The 26,877-nt window shown below is 36.7% G+C and overlaps 1 protein-coding gene across 4 annotated transcripts in view; it reads left to right on the top strand.

Moving 5' to 3' along the window:
• The first annotated feature begins 1,153 nt into the window (after nt 1-1,153).
• Nak (Numb-associated kinase) overlaps nt 1,154-26,877 on the top strand; it is a 94,056-nt gene continuing 68,332 nt past the window's right edge. For 3 of the 4 annotated variants that reach the window (XM_068347285.1, XM_068347284.1, XM_068347283.1), the window contains exons 1-9: nt 1,154-1,431; nt 6,334-6,452; nt 11,205-11,338; nt 12,600-12,711; nt 13,284-13,487; nt 14,481-14,613; nt 17,862-17,965; nt 20,728-20,941; nt 23,454-23,789. In XM_068347285.1, the coding sequence (XP_068203386.1) occupies nt 1,314-1,431; nt 6,334-6,452; nt 11,205-11,338; nt 12,600-12,711; nt 13,284-13,487; nt 14,481-14,613; nt 17,862-17,965; nt 20,728-20,941; nt 23,454-23,789 (1,474 nt within the window). In that variant the 5' untranslated portion in view covers nt 1,154-1,313. The remainder of the gene's footprint in view (nt 1,432-6,333; nt 6,453-11,204; nt 11,339-12,599; nt 12,712-13,283; nt 13,488-14,480; nt 14,614-17,861; nt 17,966-20,727; nt 20,942-23,453; nt 23,790-26,877) is intronic. The other variant, XM_068347286.1, reaches the window with a different exon arrangement.

Raw genomic sequence — 26,877 nt, 5'->3', positions numbered from 1 at the left:
TTTGTGAAACCTCATTGTATTTTGCAATGCCATAAATTCATAAATTGTATATGACACAATAGGCCTACATTTGAATTTAAGGTATTATATGTCAAATTTATCCCGTGATAATGATCATAAATTGTATATTGTTTATTTCAATTGGTTGATACGGTTTTAATGATGCCGAAGAGATAATACTTTGTTCTAGATGCCTCTAGGATTGTGTCCTTCAAAAAGTTTTAAAGGGAGAACGCCTGACTGGCTTGTCCAGGAGAATTTTCAATTCTGAGAATAATATTTTTCGAAATATCTTTTAGTATATATTATAAATAAATAAACTGTGGATATATAAAATTGTGTGGCGATATTATATGAATACAGTGTAATTTATTACGGTCTTAGAAAACAATATATTAGTTTTTTTTAGCATTTTTGGAAATAAATTTAAAAATGTTTCTCATACGAAGATAATTTTCTGAGATAATAATTTCGGAAGTATATATTAGTATATATTATCGATAAATAAACTATGAATATATTTATTAGTAAAATAATATGAATACAATGCATTTTGCTGCAATGTTAGAAATATATTTAATTTTTCAAAGTATGTTTTGGAAATCAATTTAAAAATGTCTCGCCAAAAAAGGATTTATTCCCGTTTTCTGTACTTACGAGTGAACCGAATATGTCAAATATTATGGTAATGAAATATTAATTAAATGTAATTTGCTGCGGTGTTTAAAATATATTTAATTTTAAAAAAATAAAGTATTTTGAGGAATAAATTAATTATAAATGTTTCCCCCAAGAAGAGATTAATTCCCGTTTTCTGTTTGTTCTTACGACCAGTGTTGCCAGATGGGTTAGTGTAAAAATCTCCAAAACTCATGATAAAAAATCCCCAAAACAACGCAAAAATCTCCATTTCCAGAAATATATTTTCTTCTAATACAGAAATTACTCGCTATACTTCATGTAATTGTAAATAAACTAATTGCAACAATATAAAGGTTTACTCATCTCTGTTTCTTCTTCATAGATACATTCACAGAATATCGTCATCAAACAAAAATCCCCAAAACCTAAGGATAAATCCCCAAAATGTAGGGATAAGTCAACAAATCTAGGGTAAAAATCCCCATATCTGGCAACCCTGCCTGAACCGGAAGCTCGAAGCTGCCATCTTAGGACCAGCTGAGAGAGCCAAACTTGTTTGTGACCTCCCAGCTGAATCCTCGCCTATTATTCACCCTGTGTACAATGACTCGCGGGTCAAACTAGGTCAGAACAACCCTTTGCAACCCCTGGTGACATGAAGTTGGGTCAGAATGAAGAAGTTATTCCAGCGGATTGATCAGAATAAGGACCAGTCGCACACCAGCTTCGTCGGGAAGGTGTTCGTCGTGGGTCGAAATACTGTCACTGTCGAGGATGTCATTGCGGAAGGTGAGCGAAAACGATTGAATTTCGATTTAAAACTAGTTTTAAATCGTCACTGGCAGTTTTATTCCTCTTTCAATCGATTTTGGGACGTCCCAAACATAGGCAAGTTATATGGGAGGCTACGTTCGAAGATGGGGACAAAAAACGATTTAATTTCGATTTAAAACTAGTTTTAAATGATTTAAAACTAGTTTTAAATCGTTACTGGCAGTTTTATTCCTCTTTCAATCGATTTTGGGACGTCCCAAACATAGGCAAGTTTTTGAGTGCTATGGTAGGCTACGTTCGAAGATGGTGACAAAAACCGATTTAATTTCGATCTAAAACTAGTTTTAAATCGTTATTGACAGTTTTATTCCTCTTTCAATCGATTTTGGGACGTCCCAAATATAGGCAAGTTAAATGGCAGTTTTTGAGGGCTATGGTAGGCTACGTTCGAAGATGGTGACAAAAACCGATTTAATTTCGATTTAAAACTAGTTTTAAATCGTTCTTGGCAGTTTTATTCTTCTATTGATCGATTTTGGGACGTCCCAAACATAGGCAAGTTAAATGGCAGGTTTTGAGGGCTATGGTAGGCTACGTTCGAAGATGGTGACAAAAACCGATTTAATTTCGATTTAAAACTAGTTTTAAATCGTTCTTGGCAGTTTTATTCTTCTATTGATCGATTTTGGGACGTCCCAAACATAGGCAAGTTAAATGGCAGGTTTTGAGGGCTATGGTAGGCTACGTTCGAAGATGGTGACAAAAACCGATTTAATTTCGATTTAAAACTAGTTTTAAATCTTTATTGACAGTTTTACTTTAATCTAAATCGATTTGGAAACATTCCCAATGTAGACAAACTAAAATGGCAGTTTTTGAGGGTTAATCTTAGGCTGGTGACAAAAACCGATTTAATTTCGATTTAAAACCAGTTTTAAATCGTTAATGACAGTTTTATTAATGTTTTAATCGATTTGTGTACTTTGCTAAATTAGACCAACTAAAAAGGCAGGTTTTGAGGGCTAGTGTAGGCTACGTTCGAAGAGGGTTAGCAAAACCGATTTAATTTCGATTTAAAACCAGTTTTAAATCATTATTGACAGTTTTATTAATGTTTTAACGAAATCTAGGACTTTCATAATGTAGACAAACTAAAGTGGCAGTTTTTGGGGGCTATTTAGGATGCGTTTTAAGAGGAGGAGCAAAATCAATATAATTTCGATTAAAACCAGTTTTAAATCATTAGTGACAGTTTTATTCCTTTTATTATGAATTTCAGCACATTACTGATGTAGCCATACAAAAAATTCAGTTTTTCAGCGCTATTGTAGTTTAGGTTTTGAGCTATTTTGTCATTGCTGGCTATTTAAGCTAACTTTCGGAAGTGTTTTAAACTAATAGCCCATCTTTAAATCGTGTTTTGTGCATTAGCTTTACGGAGAATGTGTGAAAAGCTATGTAATTCTGTCGTAGATTCGTTAAATAATGATTTAGGGTGGCTACAAATCGAACAACCTACATTAGGTTAGGAAAGGTTGGCCCACAATATGCTAGAAATCGTACAACCGATGATAATCTAGATATAGAGCATTCTACGGTAAGCTAGAAATCGTATGGCCTAAGATTGGGTTGAAATTGTCCAGCCTACAATATACTAGAAATTATGCAGCTTAAAATGGGGTAGAAATTGTGCAGCCTACAGTTGACTAGAAATCGTGCAGCCTACAATAGACTAAAACTTATGGAGCTAATAATAGGCTAGAAATCGTATAGCCCGCTTTAGTCTAGAAATTGTGTAGCCTTTAATAGGGGTAGAAATCATACAGCCTATGATAGGCTAGAAATCATGCAGTATACGATAGTTTAGAGACCGTGCAACGTACGGTAGGCTAGAAACTGCAGCCTGCATTAGGCTAGAAATTGTGCAGCCTACGGTAGGTTAGAAATAGTGCAGCCTATGATAGGTAGGTAAATACATGATACTTTAACGACTAGCGAAACTGGAATTCGCTTTAAGAAATGGACGAGTGCTGGATGTGGTCTATTTAATAGGGGCTGGGGCATAATAACTTACGTATCGGTCGATTAGAATGTGAAGTATGTTTTTCAATAAGTCCATTGTTTACATCTGAGACTTATTGCTCATGCATTGTTTCCAATCGGTTTGGGGAGCTTTCTGTCCATTTACAATGACATATTTGTCTGGGAGTTTTTTAAATCGATTAACAACTTACAAGTACTTCTTCCTAAGTTCCCGGATGTTGTTCTACAACAGCTATTTTTTCTACCTTCCCCTTCAGTTTCAACTTAACCACCGTCACATTAAGACATTTCCACGAGGGAACTTAAGGGAAGTACATCGATTTATTTCGAAATTTAGTGTAATTTCATTTATGTCGGTAATTGATTATGATGGAAATGCTTTGTTCAGTGTAAAGCTATTGTTACTCTTGTGAAATTAAAGAATAACCACGAAATAGTGCCTCAAAGGTCCGATTGTGATTTAATTTTTAGGGAAGAACAGCACATTTCTACTGCAAAGCTTTTGTATAGATTGCCAAGACAAAAAAATAGAAATAGACGTTGGTGTCAGTCATAAGGTAAGGATTTATTTGTGATTTACTTGTTCATAATGTAAGGATTTATTTGTGATTTATTTTATCATATTGTAAGGATTTATTTGTGATTTATTTTATCATATTGTAAGGATTTATTTGTGATTTATTTTATAATGTTAGGATTTATTTGTGATTTACTTTATCGTAATGTAAGGATTTATTTGTGATTTACTTTATCATAAGGTAAGGATTTATTTGTGATTTATTTTATCATAATGTTAGGATTTATTTGTGATTTACTTTATCATATTGTAAGGATTTATTTGTGATTTATTTTATCATAATGTTAGGATTTATTTGTGATTTACTTTATCGTAATATAAGGATTTATTTGTGATTTACCTTAGTTTGTGACCTGGGAAGGGGGGTTCCGGCTAGCAGTTGTGACCTGGGAATGGGGTCGGGGGGACTTGCCCCCTGGTTAGGGGTCGTGAACTGGGAAGGGGTGTCCCGGGGCCAAGCCTCCTGGCTAGGGGTTGTGACCTGGGAACTACTAGGTTAGGTTAGGTGGGTTTGTTAGGTTCTGTACCCTTTTACCCATCTCAAAAGTGATGAATAATTACGTTTTGGCCTGTTTTCATCCACTTACATGACCCATATATTTTTCCAACTGGTTATCTTGTGCTTCTTTTACATTTCTGACCGTTATTATTGCAGCAAATCAATCGTTTATGACATTTCCCTACCCAAAAAACCCTCGTTTCCCAGTGGGGTCCCCTATGAATGTCTTGAACATGTGGTTTGCCCCACAATAATCGTGGTCAGAAATGCATAAAACACAAGATAGCGAGTAGGTAAAATATATGGTTCATGTACTTGGCTAGAAATTAAAGTACTGTATCATATATTTACTCGATAGGTTAAAAACCATGCAACCTACGGTAGGCTAAAAACTGTGCAGCCTGCGGTAGGCTAGAAATAATGCAGCCTACGATAGGGTAGGTTACCGTGCAACCTGTGGTAGGCTAGAAATAGTGCTGCCTACGATATGCCAAGTAATCGTGTAACCTGCGGTAGGCTAGAAATAGTGCAGACTACGATAGGCTGTAAATTGTACAGTTTACAATGCTCTAGAAACTGTGCAGCAACAGTAGGCACAAAATCTTCCAACGTACAGTATGGTATTACTGATACTGTAATTAAATTGTCTTTTTATATCTATAATTATTTGAGATATTTACTGATCTGCAAAGTGTCAAATTTTGCAATTGCGTTCAAGTGAATAAAGGATAAAAAACAAAGACACGTTAAAGGTCCAAGTGTTAGAATCTCAATAAGTTCTTTGGCAATTTAGCGGAAGAGACGGTGATATCATCTTATAAAGTTAGGAAGGATTTATTGTTAGATTACTCTTGAGCTTTTAAATCAATACTGTACTTCTCCATTCATCATCCTAGTCCTTGGCCATGTAGGCCTGGGTTCTCCGACTCTTATACTGCCTTGTGAAGCCCAGTTGAAAGTTTGATGTCCTTTACCAGGTGGAGCAAAGTTTTAAGTTGGTGTTGAAGGTCGCCGATATAAGTAGGAGATTGATTTGATATTTCAAATAGGCAATTGATTGCTATCTTTACTGTTGACAGAAAAATCATATTGCCTTCATTCACTCATCTTAGTTTGTAGTAAACAAATATGTTTACTACTAATATCCATCCTGTAAACATTGCTGTAAATATATCCTACTAATAGTTATGGAATTCACATGACCCAGTACTCGTGCACCCATGAACCTACACATCAGGAAGTTTTTTTTTGTTGTGTACTTGTTGTGAAGAGAAAATACATTTGAAGGGTTTTTTTGTGTGAAAATGAGCTTTTTCAACAAACTAAAGTATTTTCTTTTTCTTTAAAATGACAGCTTATGCAAAACCTCTTGATTGGAAGTAATAAGCAAAATTTATTCTGTATGTGAACTTTTTATTAAATACATATATAGTGTACAGTATTTTGAATGGCTGTAGTTAGATTGTGAATCCAATTTGAGTAAAGTTCTAATAATTTCCCAAAGTTTTATTATTATTCAAGGCAAACTCTGAGAATTTTTACTTTATAAGTCAAATTACTTATCAGCCTCTTCCCATTGAAATTGACAAATAGGAAAATTCATAAAAATTTGTATTTTTGACTTTTATGTATATTGTGCTGTATGTCAATTGTTACAGAAGACTTAACCAGGTAGTTACAGATGAGACCTGTAATTATTAAAGGTAATCACTTATAACAAATAGAATAGCTTGCAACTACAGTACTGTATTGTCTATAGTCTCCTCTTGAAACTCACAACAGATTTTCCTTCTTCCAGGTGGATTCGCTCTTGTTTTTCTGGTCAAAGGAAGTGGAGGTGTTCGCTATGCCCTCAAGCGAATGTACGTCAACAACGAACACGACCTTGAAGTTGCGCGGAATGAAATCAACATTGCGGTAAGTAAAGTGATCTTTAGATTGTTCAAGTTAAGTTGATGTCTTTACTTTTTGCCTTGTGGTGAGTAGATCTTAAGATTTTGCTTAAAATATGTATAATAGCAAACATGTTCAAAATTTGTCTGCACAGTAAGAACCAGATGCGTTCCAGGAATGCGTACGACAGCTGGAAAGTTCACTACTCCGACATCCTTAGGGTTAAGACAACTCCCAACCCACCCCAACTCCCAACCTTCCTCTGTTTACCATCAGCTTATCCTACTATCGTTAGTAACTAGGCTATGAATGTAACAAGAATTTCTTTTTTAAATGTTAACTGGATTAGTGTTATATAATCTGTCGCTGGATTTTCTTGATATTTTCCTGACTGACAATTTCAAGTTGGGCTCTATGTACTTCTTCTTCTTCTTCGTTCACATCTTTTCCCACTTCTATGTGCACTAATCAATATACTGTATATATACTTATCGGTACACAGTACAGGTATCCACAGTTACCTGTGCTGTTTCCCACGAGAAAGACCATTCGTAATGCCAGTAAGAAAGTTCTTCTCCCTTCTCTCCCCTTCCTGAACAATCTCTATTTTATTTTCATGAGAGTGAGAAGTTGTCCCCTCAGGAACAAACAATGGTATGCGCCACTATTCCACTTGCGGTCGGTCTCGCACCGAATGTAGTGCCCTTGACCGAACGCTGCAACTTCACCACAAAAAGAAAAATGTCGTTTAATGTGTCAGATCTACATAACTGCTTGTTAACGATGATCTCTCCCTGGATACACTATGATTATCCATACCAAGGTAATACCCATCTCTGGCCTTACATAATACAGGTGTTCTCCCGTTTATTACCAGCATTCGTTCTCCTTCGGGACAGGGTTCTCGTACCCTCGATCGGGATAAAAGGACACCTCCCCCTTTTTCATCCTCTTTTGTAGAGTTCCCGGGAGACGACGAGATCAAGACATCTCTGAGAGCTCTATTGAACATCGAAATTTAACATCGTTTATGCTCTATCATCGGAAAAATTCCTCACCACCAAACGGCTTTTGTCCACCAGAAACTGACTCCAGCCTCTGAGGGCATGGGAGCTAGCACCATTGATCTCTGAGAAGCCACAACTTCAAGCTGTGATGTCCCTACCTCTCTAGAATTCCTCCCTGATTTGACTAGACACTATGGTCTTCCAAGTTGTTTGCACAATAATTACTGGAATAGGTGATTTCTCTGGCCCAATCTCAGTGCTGGTACAAGCACCAAGATACCACATATGACTCGCATAGGTACTGTACTCCCATTCTGCTGCCATATGCAGCATGATTAGAAAGCAAAAGCCAGAAGCAGTTCAGTCATCGAAGGAGATTGATCAATGCTCATTCGTCCATTTTTCCTCTACAGGGATCTCCCCATTTGCAGACCAGCTAGCAAATGTACTGTACTAGGAAGAACGAGCTCCTCAGTGCTTTGTTTACAATTACCAAGGGTTTTACACTTGTATGTTGTTGATTTTGTGTGAGAGAGAGGCTATTTTCCAACTGACAGCTCCCTAGCAAGCTCACACATGGCTGCTCAATAATGCAGTGGAGTTATCACCAAGAGGAATGTAATCGCTTACAAACTCAGTCACCTCATCATATCCTCCTTACGGTATACCTCTGCTCATCTGTCAACACTTCTACACCTTTTAAGGTCAGAATGTTCGGATATTTTGGATAAATAAACCAGCCTTCTCTGGTTATAGGGACTTCCTCCATCCTAAAGTAGTTATTATTTTTTTTAACTATACAAAACCCAGTGCCTTTTAAGTTACACTACCTGCTTCTACCACCCTGCAAGTCTTAGACGAAGGTCAAAGTGGTTACTTGGTGTGCTTGCAAGGGGCGGGGCTTCCCCGTTATCTACAAGTAACCACTGACATCTCATTATAAATTTTAACAGCCGCGTTCCAGTTATGGAGAAATCGTACTCCTTTTTAAGATTGGGAAAGAATACAAATTTCTTTAAAAATTTTTTGATTTTGCTTTTACTATCAAATATCTTTATTGACATTAGTTGACAATTTCTACACAAAGGAATAATCACATAGTGGTGGATTAATGCAAATGCGCTTTTAAGGACCAGACGAACTTTTGGATTATGTTTGCCACTCTGGTACTTGACGGCTTGTCAAACAACAGAGTAGCGAATGAACCTTTTCACTTGGCCGTGCAATTTCAAATTCATCTTAAAGGTTTAATTAGCACACCTTTTTATACATGACCTGATTTCTTTACTCTTGTCATTTTCAATTGGTAAGCAATTTATATTATTTTTTCATACTTTTTGACACTGTAAAGAGAAAGCTAGGAGTTCTGAAGGATAATTTTTAAAGTTGCTTGGTTATTTTTAGATCATAGAAGTAAGACAACCTGTGTTCTAGAAAAGTTTTTGAACGTCTTCTGACAAAACATCGAAATAGTTATGCTTAGGATAATAATCTTCTCCCTAGTTTACAGTATGGCTTTTGCAAAGACCTTGGAGCATGTGATGCTCTTCTTACAATTTCCAATGCTGTACAGAAATCCTTTTGATTATGGCCAGGAAGTTTGTAAGATTGGCCTTGATTTTAGTGCTGTCTTTGACTATGTTAATCATGAGGCCTTTATTTTCAAGCTCCAACAGTTGGGAGTAGGTGTATTACATACATATACCAAGGCACTTCCCCCAGTTTTGGGAGATAGCCAACATCAACAAATGAAAAAAAACAAAAAAGGGGACCTCTACTCTCTACGTTCCTCCAGCCTAACGAGGGACTCGACCGAGTTCAGCTGGTACTGCTAGGGTGCCACAGCCCACCCTCCCACATTTCCACCACCAATGAAGCTTCATAATGCTGAATCCCCTACTGCTGCTACCTCCGCGGTCATCTAAGGCATCGGAGGCAGCAGCAGGGCCTACCGGAACTGCGTCACAATCGCTCGCCATTCATTCCTATTTCTAGCACGTTACTATATCCTGTAAATACATTCACATTTGATGCTTATTTATAATCAAGTCCTACCTTTGAAAGTTGACCTGATTAATGATTCTTCTCTCTCAAGTAGTTTGGGCAGTTTGTAAACATTAAGTCAGGTGGTTCTTAAGCCTAATGACTTTGTTCGAAAGTCTGTCTATTCTATCCCCCTACCATAGCACCTCCCTCAATATTGGGAGTTAGCCCACATCAAAAAGAAACAAAAGAATATATTTTTTTCATCGTTCCTCTTTGTCTGAAGATGGATAGAAAAGCTGTTATCAACTTAAAACCCTTAGAAATTAATGGTTTTCTCATTATAAAATATTATGGATGATTTTTTTTTATTATTAAGATAGTGTTTTCTATGACCAAAGCTCAATCATCAAACATGGAATAATTCAAGCAATGATAAGATATTTTTAGATTTCTATCATAACTTTCTCCTAATATGCACAGAATTATGCGAGACAAACAAAGTCGGAACGTTGTAAGGTAAATATTTGTAAAGATTCAAGAGGCTTCATCTTCAGTCAGATCACACACACTTCTGGTTTTATTGATGGTCACAGTGGTAGACCATTAAGAGGTTAAGGCTTAATTGACTTAAAAGTGTTTGTTTTGTCGAAAGCTAAACAGGTTTTGTAGTTGAATATGCATCTTAAAAATTACCTTCTAGATTTAAAGTTATATTTCTACTTTATGTAACAGATGATGTTTATTTTTTCATAATCTTTTCATGTACGATTTCAAACTGTATTACACTATTACTAGCCAGACTACAACCCCAGTTGAAAAAGCAGGATGCTATAAGTCATAGGGTTCCAACAGGGTAAATAGCCCAGCGAGGAAAAGAAATAAACTACATGAGAAATAATTAATATAAGATATCTTTAGATCAGTAACAACATTAATATAGAACATGCTGATGTCGTTCAACATAAAAACGTTCATTGCAAGTTTGAACTTTTGTAAATTTAATCTACTTTTGTGTATGAAATGCAATGTGACAGTGTTCATATATTTAAAATTAGCAAATCTTCTGATTTGCTATCAGGTGGAATAAAGACTCATTAATGTTGTAACTGTACGTATACTGTACTGGTTTTCAAGATGACTGACAAGATTTATGCTTAAGTATTTCTTGTTTTGTTGTTAATACCTCTTTTCATTGAAAATTATCTCGGAGTGCTTAAGATCTGTGACGTAGCTAAGGTGGGGACAGGGGTGGTCTTTTTTAAAAATGCCCCCTGGTCCTCCAAAAAGAGGAGCCCCAAAAGCAGAGTCGGAAAAAAAGTAGAAAAATATATATCTTAAAATTATTATCAAATCACCAGAGTAAGGGGAAGGGCTCTCTTTACTATACTCAATTATTTTTAATGAGGCGCATTTGCACGGACTCGCAGCGTTGCCCTTTTAGCTCGGGAAAGATTCCTGCTTTCTGATTGGTTAGAATTATCTTATCCAACCAATCAGCGATTAGGAAACTTTTCCGAGCTAAAAGGGCACCCCTGCGAGTCGGTGCAAATATGTCTCACTAAAAAGAATTGACTATAATTCGCCCCAAACCCCAGGGTATACCTTGCATAAGTTTCCAAGTACAGAGTACATATAAATTGTTCAAATTCTTTTTCGGTTTGCAAACTGTATACAGGTAGTTGTTTGTCTGAAATGCACCCACTTTATCTAAATATATGAATAAGAATTTTCAAGTATTATAGGGAATATGTGTTGTTAATCTAAAACGAACATTCACTTTCAGAAAATGCTTAACGGACCACGGACGGTCGTCGGGTACGTGGATTCCGGAGTCACGCATGTTGGCGGAGGAGTTTATGAAGTGCTTCTCCTTATGACATTTTGTAGAAAGCATCTACTGCACTTCATGAATGACAGGTACAGTAGAGGTTGTTTGTATTATTATCTCTGATAGAACTTTGAAGGGGTTAAGACAAGATTTGAACTCTGTTTTACTCAGGTGTCATAATGAACAGCCAAAATTTTGTAACTGACCTTTAATGCTTTAGAATGTTTGAAATCTAAATAAAAATGTACCTTTAGTCAAATATTAAATTTTGCTTGTTTTCTGTATTTTGTATCTTCATTTTTTTTTATTGTACTCTAGATTTGGTATTGGCAAGGAAATGGATAGAATTTCAAAGCTTGTCATGTTAAAGGTGCATTTGATAGAAAATTAATTGGATGGAGACCCGTATGAAGTAGATTATTAGAGTCTTGGAAAAAATAAATAAATTTTATTGAACCTTGCACCAAAGGGTATTTACCCTTGGAAAATACACCAGGCAATTAATAGAAAAGGGAAAAACTATCCTATTTCCAAAACTAAATAGAAAACCTGATGTAAAAGTACTGCTAATCATTAAAAATCTATAAAGTACTTTTAGTAATTTGATTCTATTTCGCTATAGTTACTTCTCTTAATTACCTCTGTCAACGAAGTTGGAAGGTGGTTATATTTTACTCCCTGTTTGTTTGTGAACAGCTTCCCGGCCACAATTTTAATCATAGTAATGAAACTTGCAGGGATTAACTGTTATGTATAAAGCTGGAAATTAAAAAATTTTGGAAGGTCAATGTCAAAAGTCAAGCAAAATGTCCAATTCACACAATTAGCTATAAGTTTGGACATCGTTATCACAGAGACTTCAAACTTGGTTAATTTTTAGTGTATGAAAATCCACGGAAATTAATACATGAAAAGGTCAAAGGTCAAGATCGATAAATAAGCTGCCGTGGCGGATGTCTGCCCTCTACTGAGTGCCCCTCTGCTATTATCTAAGATGGTTGGCCATTACCAGTGTTTAATGTAATCCTAATGACTTGTTATGGATTAAAAAATACCCATGTTATTTTGATATAAAGTAAGCTATTGTATATAGTATTGAGGTCACTGCAACCTATTGTCTATTCTTGACTTAAGAACAAACTTACTAGAAACAGTTTTTCTTTTAGATTAGTTTTACTTCAGAATAAACTTACTAGGAACAGTTTTTCTGCTGGAGTGCTTTTATTAAAATATGACTAAATGTGGATACATATTTGACTGTTCATTTTGCCTTTTGTTATAACTAGTCTTTGATAATTCAGTGTTACAAACATTATTTATTCTAACAAAGCGAACCTTTGGTTTCCCCAGGCTCAGCGCTGGTTTGACGGAGGCTGAGGTCCTGAAGATTTTCTGTGATGTATGTGATGCAGTATCAAGACTGCACCACATGAACCCACCTATTATTCATCGAGATTTAAAGGTAAAATTTCTTTGTTCCAACACAGAGCCTTAACTCGAACTACTTTCTTAGGAGTTACCTGGAATCTCCTCTCAACCGACCAGAGTTTTGTGTAGTCTACCCTACTTCCATTTTCTGTGGGGACTAACTCAATTTCTTTTATTAGGGGAATCAATTACTTTTAGATTTATGATCAATTTTCTCTTGACGTATAGTCCAGAAGATCCTCAACTTACAAAAAGAATAGTTTCCAAGAAGCTGTTTGCAATTCAAATTGTTTTCAAGTCCAATTTTGTTGAATTTATCCTATATTATTTACTTCTGTATTAAATTACATGATATTGTTTTATTACACTATTTCTTTACCTTATTACACTACAAACTATTGATACAATATCTAAGATTTATGAAATCAGCTGGATTTGTTTGTATCTTTCAATATTCTTTAAGTTGAGGACCTTTGGATATCATAATTAACGTACTGGTCTTTATGAAATATATAGTGTTATTACATAGTTATATGTATTTTACACTTTACATTCTCCTAAGTTAATGCAGGTTGTACATAGGTTCTCATGATTTAATGTTTCCAGGTTGAAAATATTCTAATTAGCTCGGAAGGTAGCTATGTCCTATGTGATTTTGGCTCGGCAACTTCAAAAGTTTTGTGCGGCACGTCTGACGGAGTTTCGAAAGTTGAAGAGGAGATTCAACGTTATACCACGCTAGCATATCGTGCGCCAGAGATGGTGGACTTATATTTAGGTAGACCAATTACTTCAAAATCTGACATATGGGTAAGTTTTGGTTCGTTACCTTTCAATAGCTTTTAGTGTGCAGTTGATGATTTGTATAGAAGAACTTAACGCCACTAAATCAATGTAGTAAATATTGTCATTCAACAGACTTATTGTTCTTATAATGTTCAGGTCATCATTCTTAAGTGCTTTTTAAAACACTTTTTCTATCCTTTTGTATGTGCATAACATATCGTTATTATTGTTGTTACTAGCTAAGCTACAACCCCAGTTGGAAAAGTAGTATGCTATAAGCCCCAGGGCTCCCACGGATAAATAGCCCAGTGAGGAAAGGAAATAAGAAAATAAACTATATGAGAATAATGAATAAAGAATATAAAATACATCAAGATCAGTAACAACATTAAAATAGATCTCTGTCATATATAAAATATGAGGAGAAATATATGTCCCCTTGGAGCAGGCATCTATTGGTTCCCCTCCTCTTCCTTTTGAACGAAAGCTTTTGAAAGTCTGAAACTATTTGATTCCAACAGAATAATGAGGCAGCAAAAATCCCTTTTTCATGTTAATTTGTTTTCGAATTTGCAGCGCAAATTTTCAGTTAATTCTTTTTCATACGTTGGTCAATCCAGTTAGTCAGACAATAATTTGTTGTCTTCTCCATTGTGAATTTGATTATTAGCTGGCAGGTGCACAAATTCCAGCAAATTATATTTTTCATATTTTTTGCGGTTCACAAAGAAAAGGCCCCATTTATTCAAAAATGAATGCTCCATAATTGAAGAGATTTAAATGTTATTAATGTATCTATCAAATAATGGGAAAGTGTATTAAAGAAAATAAACAGAAATAATTCATACTCTATTTATTATACGTAGTATTTAGTGCAGCTTTTTGCAGTCTTTTTAATCTAATATTATTTATAGAATGAAATAAGGGTCTGGGAGTGTAATCAAGAGGACAATAATTGAGCTCAGAAATATTGTTTTTAACATTATATTGTTACTAATAACTTAGTTTTATTTTCAGGCCCTAGGGTGCTTTTTATACAAGCTTTGTTTCTTCACCCTTCCCTTTGGAGAAAGCCCTCTTGCAATATCTTCCGGGAACTTCTCAATTCCTGATAACGCTAGATTTTCCAAACATCTTCAGTCTCTTATACGTAAGTTTTCATAGCTGTTTTTTTTTTTTTTTTTTTTTTTTTGTGTCTACGTGAATTCAAACCAGCGTCCTTTAATAGGAGTAGAATTTCAGCATAACTGTAACTAGGGTGTTAAAATTTATGAATAGGTGTGTGTAGTTACTTAGGAGCTACTTTAATTTTATCTGCAAAGCAGTAATGATGTTCAGAACTCTCTGTGCTAAACAAGATCCGATGGTAAGTCCTTCGTCGTGTATACCGCCTCCTGTTCATTGGTTCCCAGACTCCGATGATCTCGTCTTTTAACCCAACTTCTGAAAAAGTCTTTACCCTCTGGCAGAGGTGAAGAAACTTATAGAGAAGTACGTGATGCACATCGTATGGATGGCTCTCCAGGATTTTACAGTTGTCTATTCATTTTGAAGAAATTGACTGGGGATTGGAGACTGGTCATTGATCTCTCCCCTCGGAATGAGTTTTTCCTGCAAACTCCTTTCAAAATAAAGACTGTGAGTTCTTTGTGAGCTGCCATAAGGATGAACGCTTCATACCATTTGTGGATCTGAAAGACACATACTTTCAGATTAAAATCCATCAGTTCTACAGGAGGTACTGGACCTCCACTTTGTCCTTGAAGGAAAGATATACCAGTTAAAAGTGTTTTACTTTGGACTTACAACCTCGCCTCAAATGTACACTCGATTCTTTACTCAAGCCAACGGTATTTCTCTGCTTCAATACCTGGATGACTGGCTGCTCCTGTCCTTCTCCCAGAGGCAGTTGCTTCAGCACTGAGAAAGTCTTGTTTTTAACCACTATCTGTGGATTATGATAAATCAAAAGTTTGGTCTCAAATCCAAGAAGGGGATGGAGTACCTGGACATACCAATAGACATTCACTGTAGCCCAACCTTTTCTTACTCCGCAAGAACTGCCATCTTGACACTGGAAACAACTGCCTAGACATCTCTTGTCTTTGGAGAAGCTTCTTGGAAGTTTCCACCAGTAATCTCCTCAATGGTCTCTGAAGAGACTATAGTCAGTAGCCAACAATCCACCACATCATCTTATTCCAGTGGCGTATGAGGGACAGGACGATCTAACTGGGAGGGTTTAAGACAAGAACCTCATTAAAGGGACTGTACTTAGTATCACTTAAAATCTCAGAGTAACCCACTATACGTGGGTGTATATACACAAGTCCTGAGACAAGTCCTTGCTGGTACCAGTTGTAGCTGCTCATCAGGGTGTGTAGCAAACCTAGATCCTTCACAGGGCAAGAAACATCTTGTGTAAGATAGCTATTACAATGTAAGTCTTGTATGCGAGGTAAGAATGTCTGATCATTTTTCCTCATTTTCTTTCCTCTACCTTGGAGTGCAGCAACTCTACCGTTACTTACTGGATCAGAGGTTGATGCGAGTAGGCTACCCTATGAAGCAACTTTTTATTCGTGTAAAGATGGACAAGACGTATGCAACTCATTTCTTTAAATTAACAATACATTGAAGCATATCCTCTTCATGATGTGGGTTCCTCCATGACCATCTTATCTTTCTCTCGACAAAAATCTGGTCTATCACCTGAGATACTATTTTCAGGTTGCTATTCGGTAGATAAAGAGCCGACACTGCTCCACCTCTATAGATCCTAGTGTTCTGACATCTTAGGGTTTTAATCCTGCCTACTTAGTTCTATTATACATATTTAGGAGTTCTACCTACTTAGAAAATTATCAATACGAGTGCTCCTCTCTTGATGATAGCGATAAATTTCTCACGATTATGTTTGGAAATAGATTTATTGATAAGCTAGGAGTCCCCTGCCTTTAATAAATGCTTAGAGAACTGTTCTGAGGGGTTATCTAATTAGACTTGACAGGCTGGTTATATGTGTCCTATGTCTCTAAAGAGACATAGATTATAAGTTATATACACACCATTGTTGTTTGTTCTCCTCACACTGGCACCCTCCTGGAAAGTTCTCTTTGCACTGGAGCCCTCCTGGAAAGTTCTGGCACTGGAGACCTCCTGGAAAGTTCTGGCACTGGAGCCCTCCTGGAAAGTTCTCCTGGCACTGGAGCCCTCCTGGAAAGTTCTCCTTGCACTGGAGCCCTCTGGGAAAGTTCTGGCACTGGAGCCCTCTGGGAAAGTTCTGGCACTGGAGCCCTCTGGGAAAGTTCTGGCACTGGAGCCCTCCTGGAAAGTTATCCTTGCACTGGAGGCCCTCCTGGAAAGTTATCCTTGCACTGGAGCCCTCCTGGAAAGTTCTCCTTGCACTGGAGCCCTCCTAGAAAGTTCTTGCACTGGAGCCCTCCTAGAAAGTTCTTGCACTGGAGGCCCTCCTGGAAAGTTCTCCTTGCACTGGAGCCCTCCTAGAGAGTTCTTGCGCTGGAGGTCCTCCTGGAAAGTTCTCCTGGCACTGGAGACCTCTAAGAAAGTTCTCCTGGCACTGGAGCCCTCCTGGAAAGTTATCCTTGCACTGCAGGCCCTCCTGGAAAGTTCTCCTTGCACTGGAGCCCTTCTAGAAAGTTCTTGCACTGGAGGTCCTCCTGGAAAGTTCTCCTTGCACTGGAGCCCTCCTAGAGAGTTCTCCTTGCGCTGGACCCCTCCTGGAAAGTTCTCCTTGCGCTGGACCCCTCCTGGAAAGTTCTCCTGGCGCTGGAGCCCTCCTGGAAAATTCTGGTTAGGGGTGTCTTCAATCGCAGAACAGAAAAGACTTAAGGGCAAATTGAGTGGCTGTTGAATTATTAATAAAGTAGTTGAGCGAATCGAGCCACTGTTGGCTTTTGAACGCTCGATGAAAAGATTTCCAGCTGCTCCTCTTTCATTGGGGGTGTAGCCAACATAAAAAACTAAGCTTATTCCCTTGCTTTATATGTTATTAAGTAACTTTAAGTGAAAACTATGTAGATCTAATGTGGTATAATGATTAGACTTTCACTGTACATTCTAGTTATATATATCTCATAAAAGATAAAAGTTTATCGTTAGAATGATAAAAGTATTGATTTTGTTTTTCTTCAATTGCCACCTCAAAGATCCTGACTTCACTGTTTTGGAAACATACTTTACATTGTTATGCATCAAGTACTTTTGCATTTTCTTTATTTACATTAAGTCAGGAGACTTCTATCTATTTCTCATTTGTTCAAATTATCTATTTCTTAGAATATTCACTTTCAAGTAAAGCGTAGCAGTCTTATTTAAAACAAATTCTTTACATTGTACAAATGATTATATCATAAAATAAATTTTCTCTTCCCATAGGTTATATGTTGGATCCTGACCCAGACCAACGACCGGACATATACCAGGTGTCCAGTATAGCCTTCAAGTTGGCAGGGAAAGAATGCCCAATTAGAAATTTTAATGTAAATGAAAATATTTGTGTGTGTGTTTTCTCTGTTTCTATTCTATCTTAGTTAGTGTCACAGTTTGCATGTTTTAACCCTTTTACCCCCAGGCTTTTTGGGAATTTCCAACCCTTAACCACCAAGGGGTTACTTTTTTCCCAGCACATTTTTGTATATATTTCTTTTAAATTGCTCTAACAGCCTTAATTTTTGTCATAGAGAGGTCAGGTTGGTCTCATTCTCTTGGAAAATGTCTGAATTTTCTCAAAAAATTATGAAAAATATGAAAAAATAATTTTTATAGCATTTTTTTGCAAGGACGTACCGGTACGTCCATGGGGGTAAAGGGATGGCTTTTGTGAAACGTACCAGTACGTCCTTTGGGGGTAAAAGGGTTAATCTGTCAATTTTGTCTCGAGCATTTGATTGCAATGGGGTTTTTTCTTGTCCAATGATTATCCAATGATTGTATTATAATCAAGTGTCTATTTAATTCAAAATTTTCACCTATCAATTTTAGAATAATCTGTAATTATTTTAATTATAATTTCCCAGAGCATAATGACAAAATTCTATTCCTGATCAGCTACGGTATGTTTTTATTTAACTGCAAAGAAGTGTGACATTCTTCATCAAAACATGCTTCAGAAAAGGTCCTTTTGTTCATTCACTATTTTTAAATTAATCTTTGTAGTAACCAAATATTTACTCCTGGATCATAGTAAATGAGTAACAAGAAACTCCCTTCCTCATCCATAGTTATGCATTGTGATGAAGTCGACAGAATGTAGACTTTAGTTAGTCAAAAATAGTTCTTTTAGTCTTAACTTGAATGGTGCAGTGGTTACTATAGTCAGTTTTGTGAGTTACTGAATGCTATAACTTCTTGTATACTGTATTAATTTATTATTATTACTGTCACATTATCTGGCTATTAATATACAAAAGATGAATGGAATGGACGAGCAAAATGTAGGAAATTAGAATGGGGGCAAGCTTGTAACATTAACCTTTTACCCCCAATGGACGTACTGGTACGTTTCACAAAACTCATCCCTTTACCCCCATGGACCTACTGGTACGTCATTGCAAAAAACTGCTATTTACGTTTTTTTTTTGCATATTTTTGATAACTTTGAGAAACTTCAGGCATTTTCCAAAAGAATGAGACCAACCTGACCTCTCTATGACAAAAATTAAGGCTGTTAGAGCAATTTAAAAAATATATATTGCAAAACGTGCTTGGAAAGAAAATAAACGCCTGGGGGTTAAGGGTTGGAAAGTTCCAAATAGCTTGGGGATAAAATGGTTAAAGAACCCACAAAGAATCTTTTCTATAATCAACAGCATATCGGTCAATCTGATCATTACCTCTCCGTTAGATTTCATTGCCTGTACATAGAAGTAAAAGTAGATGTGTATAGATATTATCTCGTAATTCATAGGATGAAAAGTAGCTACACTATATAAATGTAATTCTGTAATCTTGAGTATAATAAGTGGCAAATTAATGCATGCCCAGTAGGGTCCATGTAACCAAATTGTCATTGCTAAGAATGCTGTGATTGTATTGAATGGTTCTTTGTAGGTTTTGGTTTACCTTTAAAAGAAATAAATTTTTAGGGTAACTCCCATGAGTTTTGAGATACTATTCAGTGGTTGTTTGTCTACTTTGATATTATAAAGTACATACTTGTAAATCAATGAGATATAGCAGAAATAGTGTAAAAGCAGGGCTAGTTGCCCCTTATATGTTGGCTTAACCCTTTTACCCCCAGGCTATTTGGAACTTTCCAACCCTTAATCCCCAGGGTTTATTTTTTTCAAGCACATTTTGCAGTATATTTGTTTTAAATTGCTCTAACAGCCTTAATTTTCATCATAGAGAGGTCAGATTGGTCTCATTCTCTTGGAAAATACCTGAAGTTTCTCAAAAAATTATCAAAAATATGCAAAAATAAATGTAAATAGCAGTTTTTTGCAAGGACGTACCAGTACGTCCATGGGGGTAAAGGGATGAGTTTTGTAAAACGTACCAGTACGTCCTTTTAGTGGTAAAGGGGTTAAGACTCGAAAGATTTTAGATTACAGGAAGCCCTCAACTTACAAACTTAATAGGTTCCAAGAAGCTGTTTGTAAATCAAAGTTTGTTAAATTTTGGCCTAAGGGTAAGCTTCATTTAACTCACATCCCTAAAATTTTCAGCTGCTAAAGTCAACAAATAATCCCATTTCATGTTGCAATGTCGTCATGCTTACTGCATTAAATTATATGATATTGTTTTAAAAATCTGATTTACCCTGTGGATATATATATAGCTTAAGTCCCTGACGTCAGCTATACTGTATATATATCCACCGGGTAAGTATGTTAAAAAATTTATTTTATAATGAAAATGTCATTTTTATTACAGTATTTTATTATGAATTTTTCATACAATATCAAATTTATGATTACAATTGTATTTGTATTTGTATCTCCGAATGTCTGTCATTTTGGGGACCTTCTGTAAATTATTAGAACTATAGTCAACTTCTTTTAGCGATGCATTTTTGCACCGACTCGCAGCGGTGCCCTTTTAGCTTGGAACAGTTCCCTGATCGCTGATTGTTTGGACGAGATAATTCTAACCAATCAGCGATCAGGAAACTTTTCCGAGCTAAAAGGGCACCGCTGCGAGTCGGTGCAAATCTGCCTCGATAAAAGAAATGGACTATAGTAAAGATTCATGATTTGGTAGAAGATTATTTCAAATTCTTTTAATTCTTCTCCCCTTTTAGAATGTAACTGTACCATCGCTAGACCAACTATGTCAAATGGTCAGCGAGCGGGAACAGCAGTCCTCTGTAAAAATTAGTCGAGTGGCGACGGGACCAGTGATAGAAAGTACGTCTGTTGCTCCTCGACAACGTCCAAAGGCTTCCCAACATCCATCGACCATTTCTGCAGCGGGCGGTGCTCTTCCTCTCGGTCTGCCACTGCAGAACACGCAAGGTGAGACAAATTACTTTAGTTTTTACACAAACTATCTTTTTACCCGAGAAATACATTCGGTCTTTTTCTTCTTCAATTATACAGAAAATTTGCTTATTGAGAGTTTTTAAGATTTCTGTTCATCAATCAGTTCTGAGGAAGTGTTTTAATTCTTTAATTCTGCCTTATTGCGAGTATTGTTTTCCTGTCTGGTTTTCAACTACTAAATCTCATATAAGTTCAATTGCTTAACATTGATTTTATAGGACGAATTGGACTATTTTTTGGAAAGATGTTTTGTTACTGGATAAGGTTGTATAGGCTAAGCTTAATGTGAAATAACAAAATGGAAAAATTCTGAGGCTTCAATGGAAAAAGCATGATCAGTAAAGAATGAACTATGAAATAAATACAACAATAAAGAGAAACTATATAATTACCTATGAAAGGAAATTAGCCACCTGTAACCCAATTCTTAACAATTGCAGCAACTGGAAGTTATGATTACAAGTTTTCACTACTGTATCATATCTTTGTTGTTGTTAACTTTTTACTATGCTGTATTCAAATTGAAAAAAGTTAACATACTGTATTTTTCCAGTACAACCCATTGCTCATAATTTGTCTCTATATGATATGAACGATGTTCAGTCACAGTTTAAAGAGCCAAAACTAACAGCTAGATTGACCTGACCCAAATAATGTTCTGGACCTCATTTTGTTGAGCCACTTTTGACTTGTAAACAAACCAACAGAGTTGCTTTCAGTCAGGTGCGCTATTACACTTTGTGCCACACTCGGTGTTTCATCTTATTGTCATTTCAACTCCAGGGGGATGAGCCTTACAGGTTTTTTTTATATGATTTAGAGAACCTCCAAGTGCTTTTTTCTTTTTATTCCTGGAGTTTGACCTATGCGAGTGCTTTGGTTCCCTGATTCAATGGTCTACGTCAGGTAGGCAAAGTTCAAATTACTTTGAGTGCCTCACTAGGCAAAGGAAAGTCACTGTCCTGTTACCAGGAGGCCTGAGGTTTCAAAGGAGAGTATATTGTCCTTTGATAACCTATTGGTTGAATGGTATCAATAGGATTGCTGTCTCTGACAAGAGCTGTCCAAGCTTGGAGACTTAGAGAAGGATAATTTATCCTCTAACTGTTGCTGTGTTATCTTTTGGAGGTGGGTGCACTTGAACTAAAAGAAGAGGTCAGTGGCAACTAAGTTTCATAAAGCATTGACTAGACTTTCTTTATGTTGTCATGAAGAACTTATGAAAGTGTTTTTGTTTTTATTATGCTGTACAGACATGGCATTAGATTTATCAGGGTTATAGCTTTCCTGATGTGTTCTTACGTGTCCTTCAGCTCTCACTTAAAGGTCCTCTTTTGAAAGTTACCAAATGAATTAGTACAATCCAGAGTTCACAGTTACTTATAGCAGAAAGGTGAATTATGTTAAAGGGGTGGATTGTCTGTCTGGACTGCGGGATGATTTCATTGCAAATCCCAATTCCGAAGACACTGCAGTCTCATTCTGTATGGAACGAATAAGCTGGGAAAAGGGTTAGATGGGGTCCCCTTCATGTGTAGCTGAGATGACAGGCATGAGTAAAGGTGTAACTTAAGAAGCTCTTTCTATCTTTCTGTCTGGTTGGCATTTGGCTCCAAGTCTAGTGGTGGCTAGTTACATTTCTACTAATTATAGTAGGAAGAAATTTAGTTTCTTTTTCTATGTTAATGCTAAAAATTTTGTCAGAAATGTCTATGGCCTCAAGCAGGCAAACTTCATCTACCTCCATTTCCGCTTTCTGTTATCTCTTTATCAATTTATAGTTTCACCCTAAGATCATTTTACCTTCTCATAATTTCTTGCTGTCCATCTGCTCTTAATTTCTTCTCTGTACAATCTTGAAAAGGTATTGAATAAACTAGTGGTTCCTCTGCCGGGTGGTCGGACCAAACTTCCCTAAATGGGATCAAATCAGAAGCTCGGGTATTGGTGGTCTGTGATCTGTTATATTTAATGCTTAACAAATATCGTTTATTAAATATAGGCTAATTGGGATTAATAGGTTTGTATGAAACAACTAGTTTTTGGTTTTAAAATCTTGGTTTTTGAGTCATTACCAAGGATGCTTTATAAGATAAAAGAGAATCCATTGATCTTGGTTGATACAGTCTTGACCAGATGACATTGTTGTGTTTGGTGTTGTATTGATGGCGTGTCCTGTGATATGAAAGAGGGTCACAACTGAGAAGTGTCGTAGCTAAGGGAAGAATCGTTCCCCCCTTGAATAGGATATTAGAATTGAAAATTTAAGGGGATAGTAGATTGTCTCAAATATGGTTGTGTTACTTTGTGAGGTCATTGTATTTGAAGTAACTAGTGTTTTAAGAGTTTTTTTTTTTTTTATTTACAGTATTTTACTTTTCTACACATGATTGAAGTAATAGGAAAGTAGTTTAAGGGTATTCATCTAACTGAAAAATGTGATTTATCCCGAAGTGACTGTGTTGAATAATGATTTGTCTTTCAGCGTTAAAGAGAAATATTGCTGCGGCAAATGAGGGTGGTGCACAACAACACACATCCCAGCAACCACAGCCACAGCAGATGCAACATCAGCAGCAAACACAACAGTATAGTCCTAACACAGCTTTTCCGCCAGCTGCGTTGTTTGGTTCCGATGCATTCCCACCAGTTCAACAGTCATTCCCCACTAGTCAGTTTGGGTCATCAGCTGCCGGAACTACAGCATCTTCTGGCGCAGCGGCGGCGGCGGCAGGAGTAGGTGCTGGCGGCAGCAGTCAACCTCCTAATTTAAGCTTGCAGCAGAGTTCCGGCTCATTGGAGGCATTTTTTCCAACATCAGGTAATCCTCCGACAACGGTTTCATCTTCCTCTGATCTTTTCTCTTCTGTCTCATCTTCTACTCCGCTCTGTCCTTCACCCTTTTCCACGTCTAATAGCTCTTCTGTTGGATTTATTGGAGATGTGCATGCTGGTGGTAATCAGGACGTTAAGGGCATGAGGTGGAGGGAAGGTGGCGTCTATCATCCTCCTCTGACAAGAGGTCACACACTTTCGCATATAAGTAAGCCTCACAGTATTATGGCTGGCTCCATCGCCAGTGCTGAACATACAATGAAAGAAGCCGTGGTGTCCTCTTCTGGGGACGATCTCCTCAGTTTTACCGATGTCAACTCTGTTGCGGGAGTGAACAATAGGCAGAACTTGCAAAATGCTCAAATTCTGAAAATGTATGAATCTAGTCACCCTGGAGGGCAGTACAGTCCTACTTTGACCAATAATATGCGATCAGAACTTACTTATGCTTGCCCCCGAGGGACGCTTTCAGTAAGACCCCAACAGTCTTACCAACCTCATGGAATGGCATTGGCAGCTAATTTTTCTACTAACAATAACTTTGGCTTTGTTAATAACAACAGAATAGCTAGCCCTTGGGTAAACCAGGGACCGCGGCCACAGCTGGCGCAGCCTCGGCAGCTAACTAACCCGACGCCCAGAATGATGGGTAACAACAATTTCATTTTCCCTCAGACTGTAGCTACGCGTCAGAATAATTCGGGTATGACAACTACCACTCACACAAACGGAGGTACTGGCGTGCCGAATGCTAATAGCTTAGGTTTTCCATTTTAGCGGTCTTGTTTGTTTTCAACCGACAGCTGTTTTTGTTTTTTTGTTTTTTTGACACTGTGGTGTGTAGTTATATGTTATTGTTATCAACTGTAGCAATAATTGTACCATTGACTTTGCTCAAGAGTTTTGGGGTTTTTATTACATTAGGATAAGAAATAGCTGTTGCTATGACTATATTTTTATTCCTGATGGTAGCTAACAGCGAGTTATTGTACATTTATATATAACCAATAGTTTTATCATTGTTTTCAACTTTCAATGTGTTCATAAGGGAAAGAAAGCAATAATTGCTCACTCTTAATGTATGATATTAATAAGGCAATATCCTACCTGTACTTACGTAAACGTGTTCAGATGTCCAAAGATTTTAATAATAGAATACTCAAGTTACCAATAAAAGAAGGGCCAATCGTGACAGTGTTTTCTTTTACACCTTTCTTTCTTTATAGGCTTTTCTAATTCTGCTTCTCTTAGATTAGCATCCTTGTAACTCGGGTGTGCTGCTATGACCTCCGCTAAAGCTCTGAATAAGCTCTTTAAATATGATTGCTCACTGCAGTAATTGGTTCACAATAGGCATCTTCAAGTCCTATTATTCATTCACTGGCCCTTCATTTATGGGTAATTAATAATATTAAGGTATTGTATTTCTATGGGCTGTAAGGTGTTTTGCTTTATGGTACAGTATTTTAAAACTCCGACAATTAGATTAGAGATGTAGGTACCTTGATCCATTTCAGTCAAGCGCCATTTGATATTCTTAACCCTTTTACCCCCAAAGGACGTACTGGTACGCTTCACAAAACTCATCCCTTTTCCACCCTGGACGTACCGGTACGTTCTTGCAAAAAACTGCTATTTACATTTTTTTGCATATTATTGATAATTTTTTGAGAAACTTCAGGCCTTTTCCAAGAGAATGAGACCAACCTGACCTCTCTATGATGAAAATTAAGGCTGTTAGAGCAATTTGATAAAAATATACTGCAAAATATGCTTGAAAAAAAATAACCCCTTAGGGTTAAGGGTTGGAAAGTTCCAAATAGCCTGGGGGTAAAGGGGTTAATGCAAATAGTATCTATCATACAATGTGCAAAGTTTGTCACCCAGAAAGGCAGGTTTGTCAAATTATTTCACCTCCTGTCTTGCTACTTGACCTGGATATGAATCCCTTGTAAGTGCATCTTAGAGTAAGTAATTTAGTATTGGATGTTCCGACTGTCCAATATTATCTAAGGAGATGGCATAAAGATGATTTTTTTATTTTATAATCAACTGCAGAGGTAAAAGATGAAGGGTATTACAAAGGTCTACTCCCGAGATCAAGTACAGTTGATTATACATACATATACCAAGGCACTTCCCCCAATTTTTGGGGGGTAGGCGACATCAACAAAGAAACAAAAAAAAAAGGGGGGACCTCTACTCTCTACGTTCCTCCCAGCTGAATTTGGTTGAGTCCCTTGTTAGGCTGGGAGGAACGTAGAGAGTAGAGGTCCCGCTTTTTATTTTGTTTCTTTGTTGATGTCGGCTACCCCCAAAATTGGGATAAGTGCCTTGGTATATGTATGTATAATCAACTGTACTTGATCTCGGGAGTAGACTTTTAATACGCTTCATCTTTTACCTCTGCATGAAAATTTGCAGTCATGTGTGTCTAACCTCAAACATCAGAAAGCATGTCAGTTTGGGAATCATAAAGATGGAGAAAATATATTCAATGGCTATTTTTTTTATTTTTTTATTGTATTATTTTTACTTGGGATTTTTTAAAAAGATTTTCCAATTATTAGGACTTGAAGAATGCATATAATAATTTTTATATCCTGAAAAGTTTATGTATTTGACTGCATAGAAAACTTTTTTTTCATCCACATGGAAATCTACTTTATCTCAACTATTTTTTAGAGCATTCTACTTTCTATGCTGTTGTCTTTGTACTTTTCACCCAACCCTTTTGGTCTATTCTTTCTTTACTATCCACCTGCTTTAATGCCTGCTTACCCCAATCCCCCACACCTCCAGCCCATTTAAGAAATACCTCTAGCCTTCTAGAAATGGGATTCAGTGGTTTGGTTAACTTGTATTAAAGTAGCTATTATCAAAAACAGAATATATCAGCCAATTTTCTCGTTACCCTCATACCAGATTTATGTTTTACTTGCGATAATATAAATAGATTTCCCTTACAATGTGCCAACCATCCCCCACATCTAGAGAAATTATTTATATTCTTGGAACTTGGGTTTGTATGAAAAAGGATGTCCAATACCATTTTATATCTTATCTTTAGTAAA

Source organism: Palaemon carinicauda, chromosome 23 (assembly GCF_036898095.1).
Source record: "Palaemon carinicauda isolate YSFRI2023 chromosome 23, ASM3689809v2, whole genome shotgun sequence".
NCBI lineage: Eukaryota > Metazoa > Arthropoda > Malacostraca > Decapoda > Palaemonidae > Palaemon > Palaemon carinicauda.
Note: the sequence above shows the minus strand (reverse complement) of the source record. Positions and strands in the feature narration are given on the sequence as shown.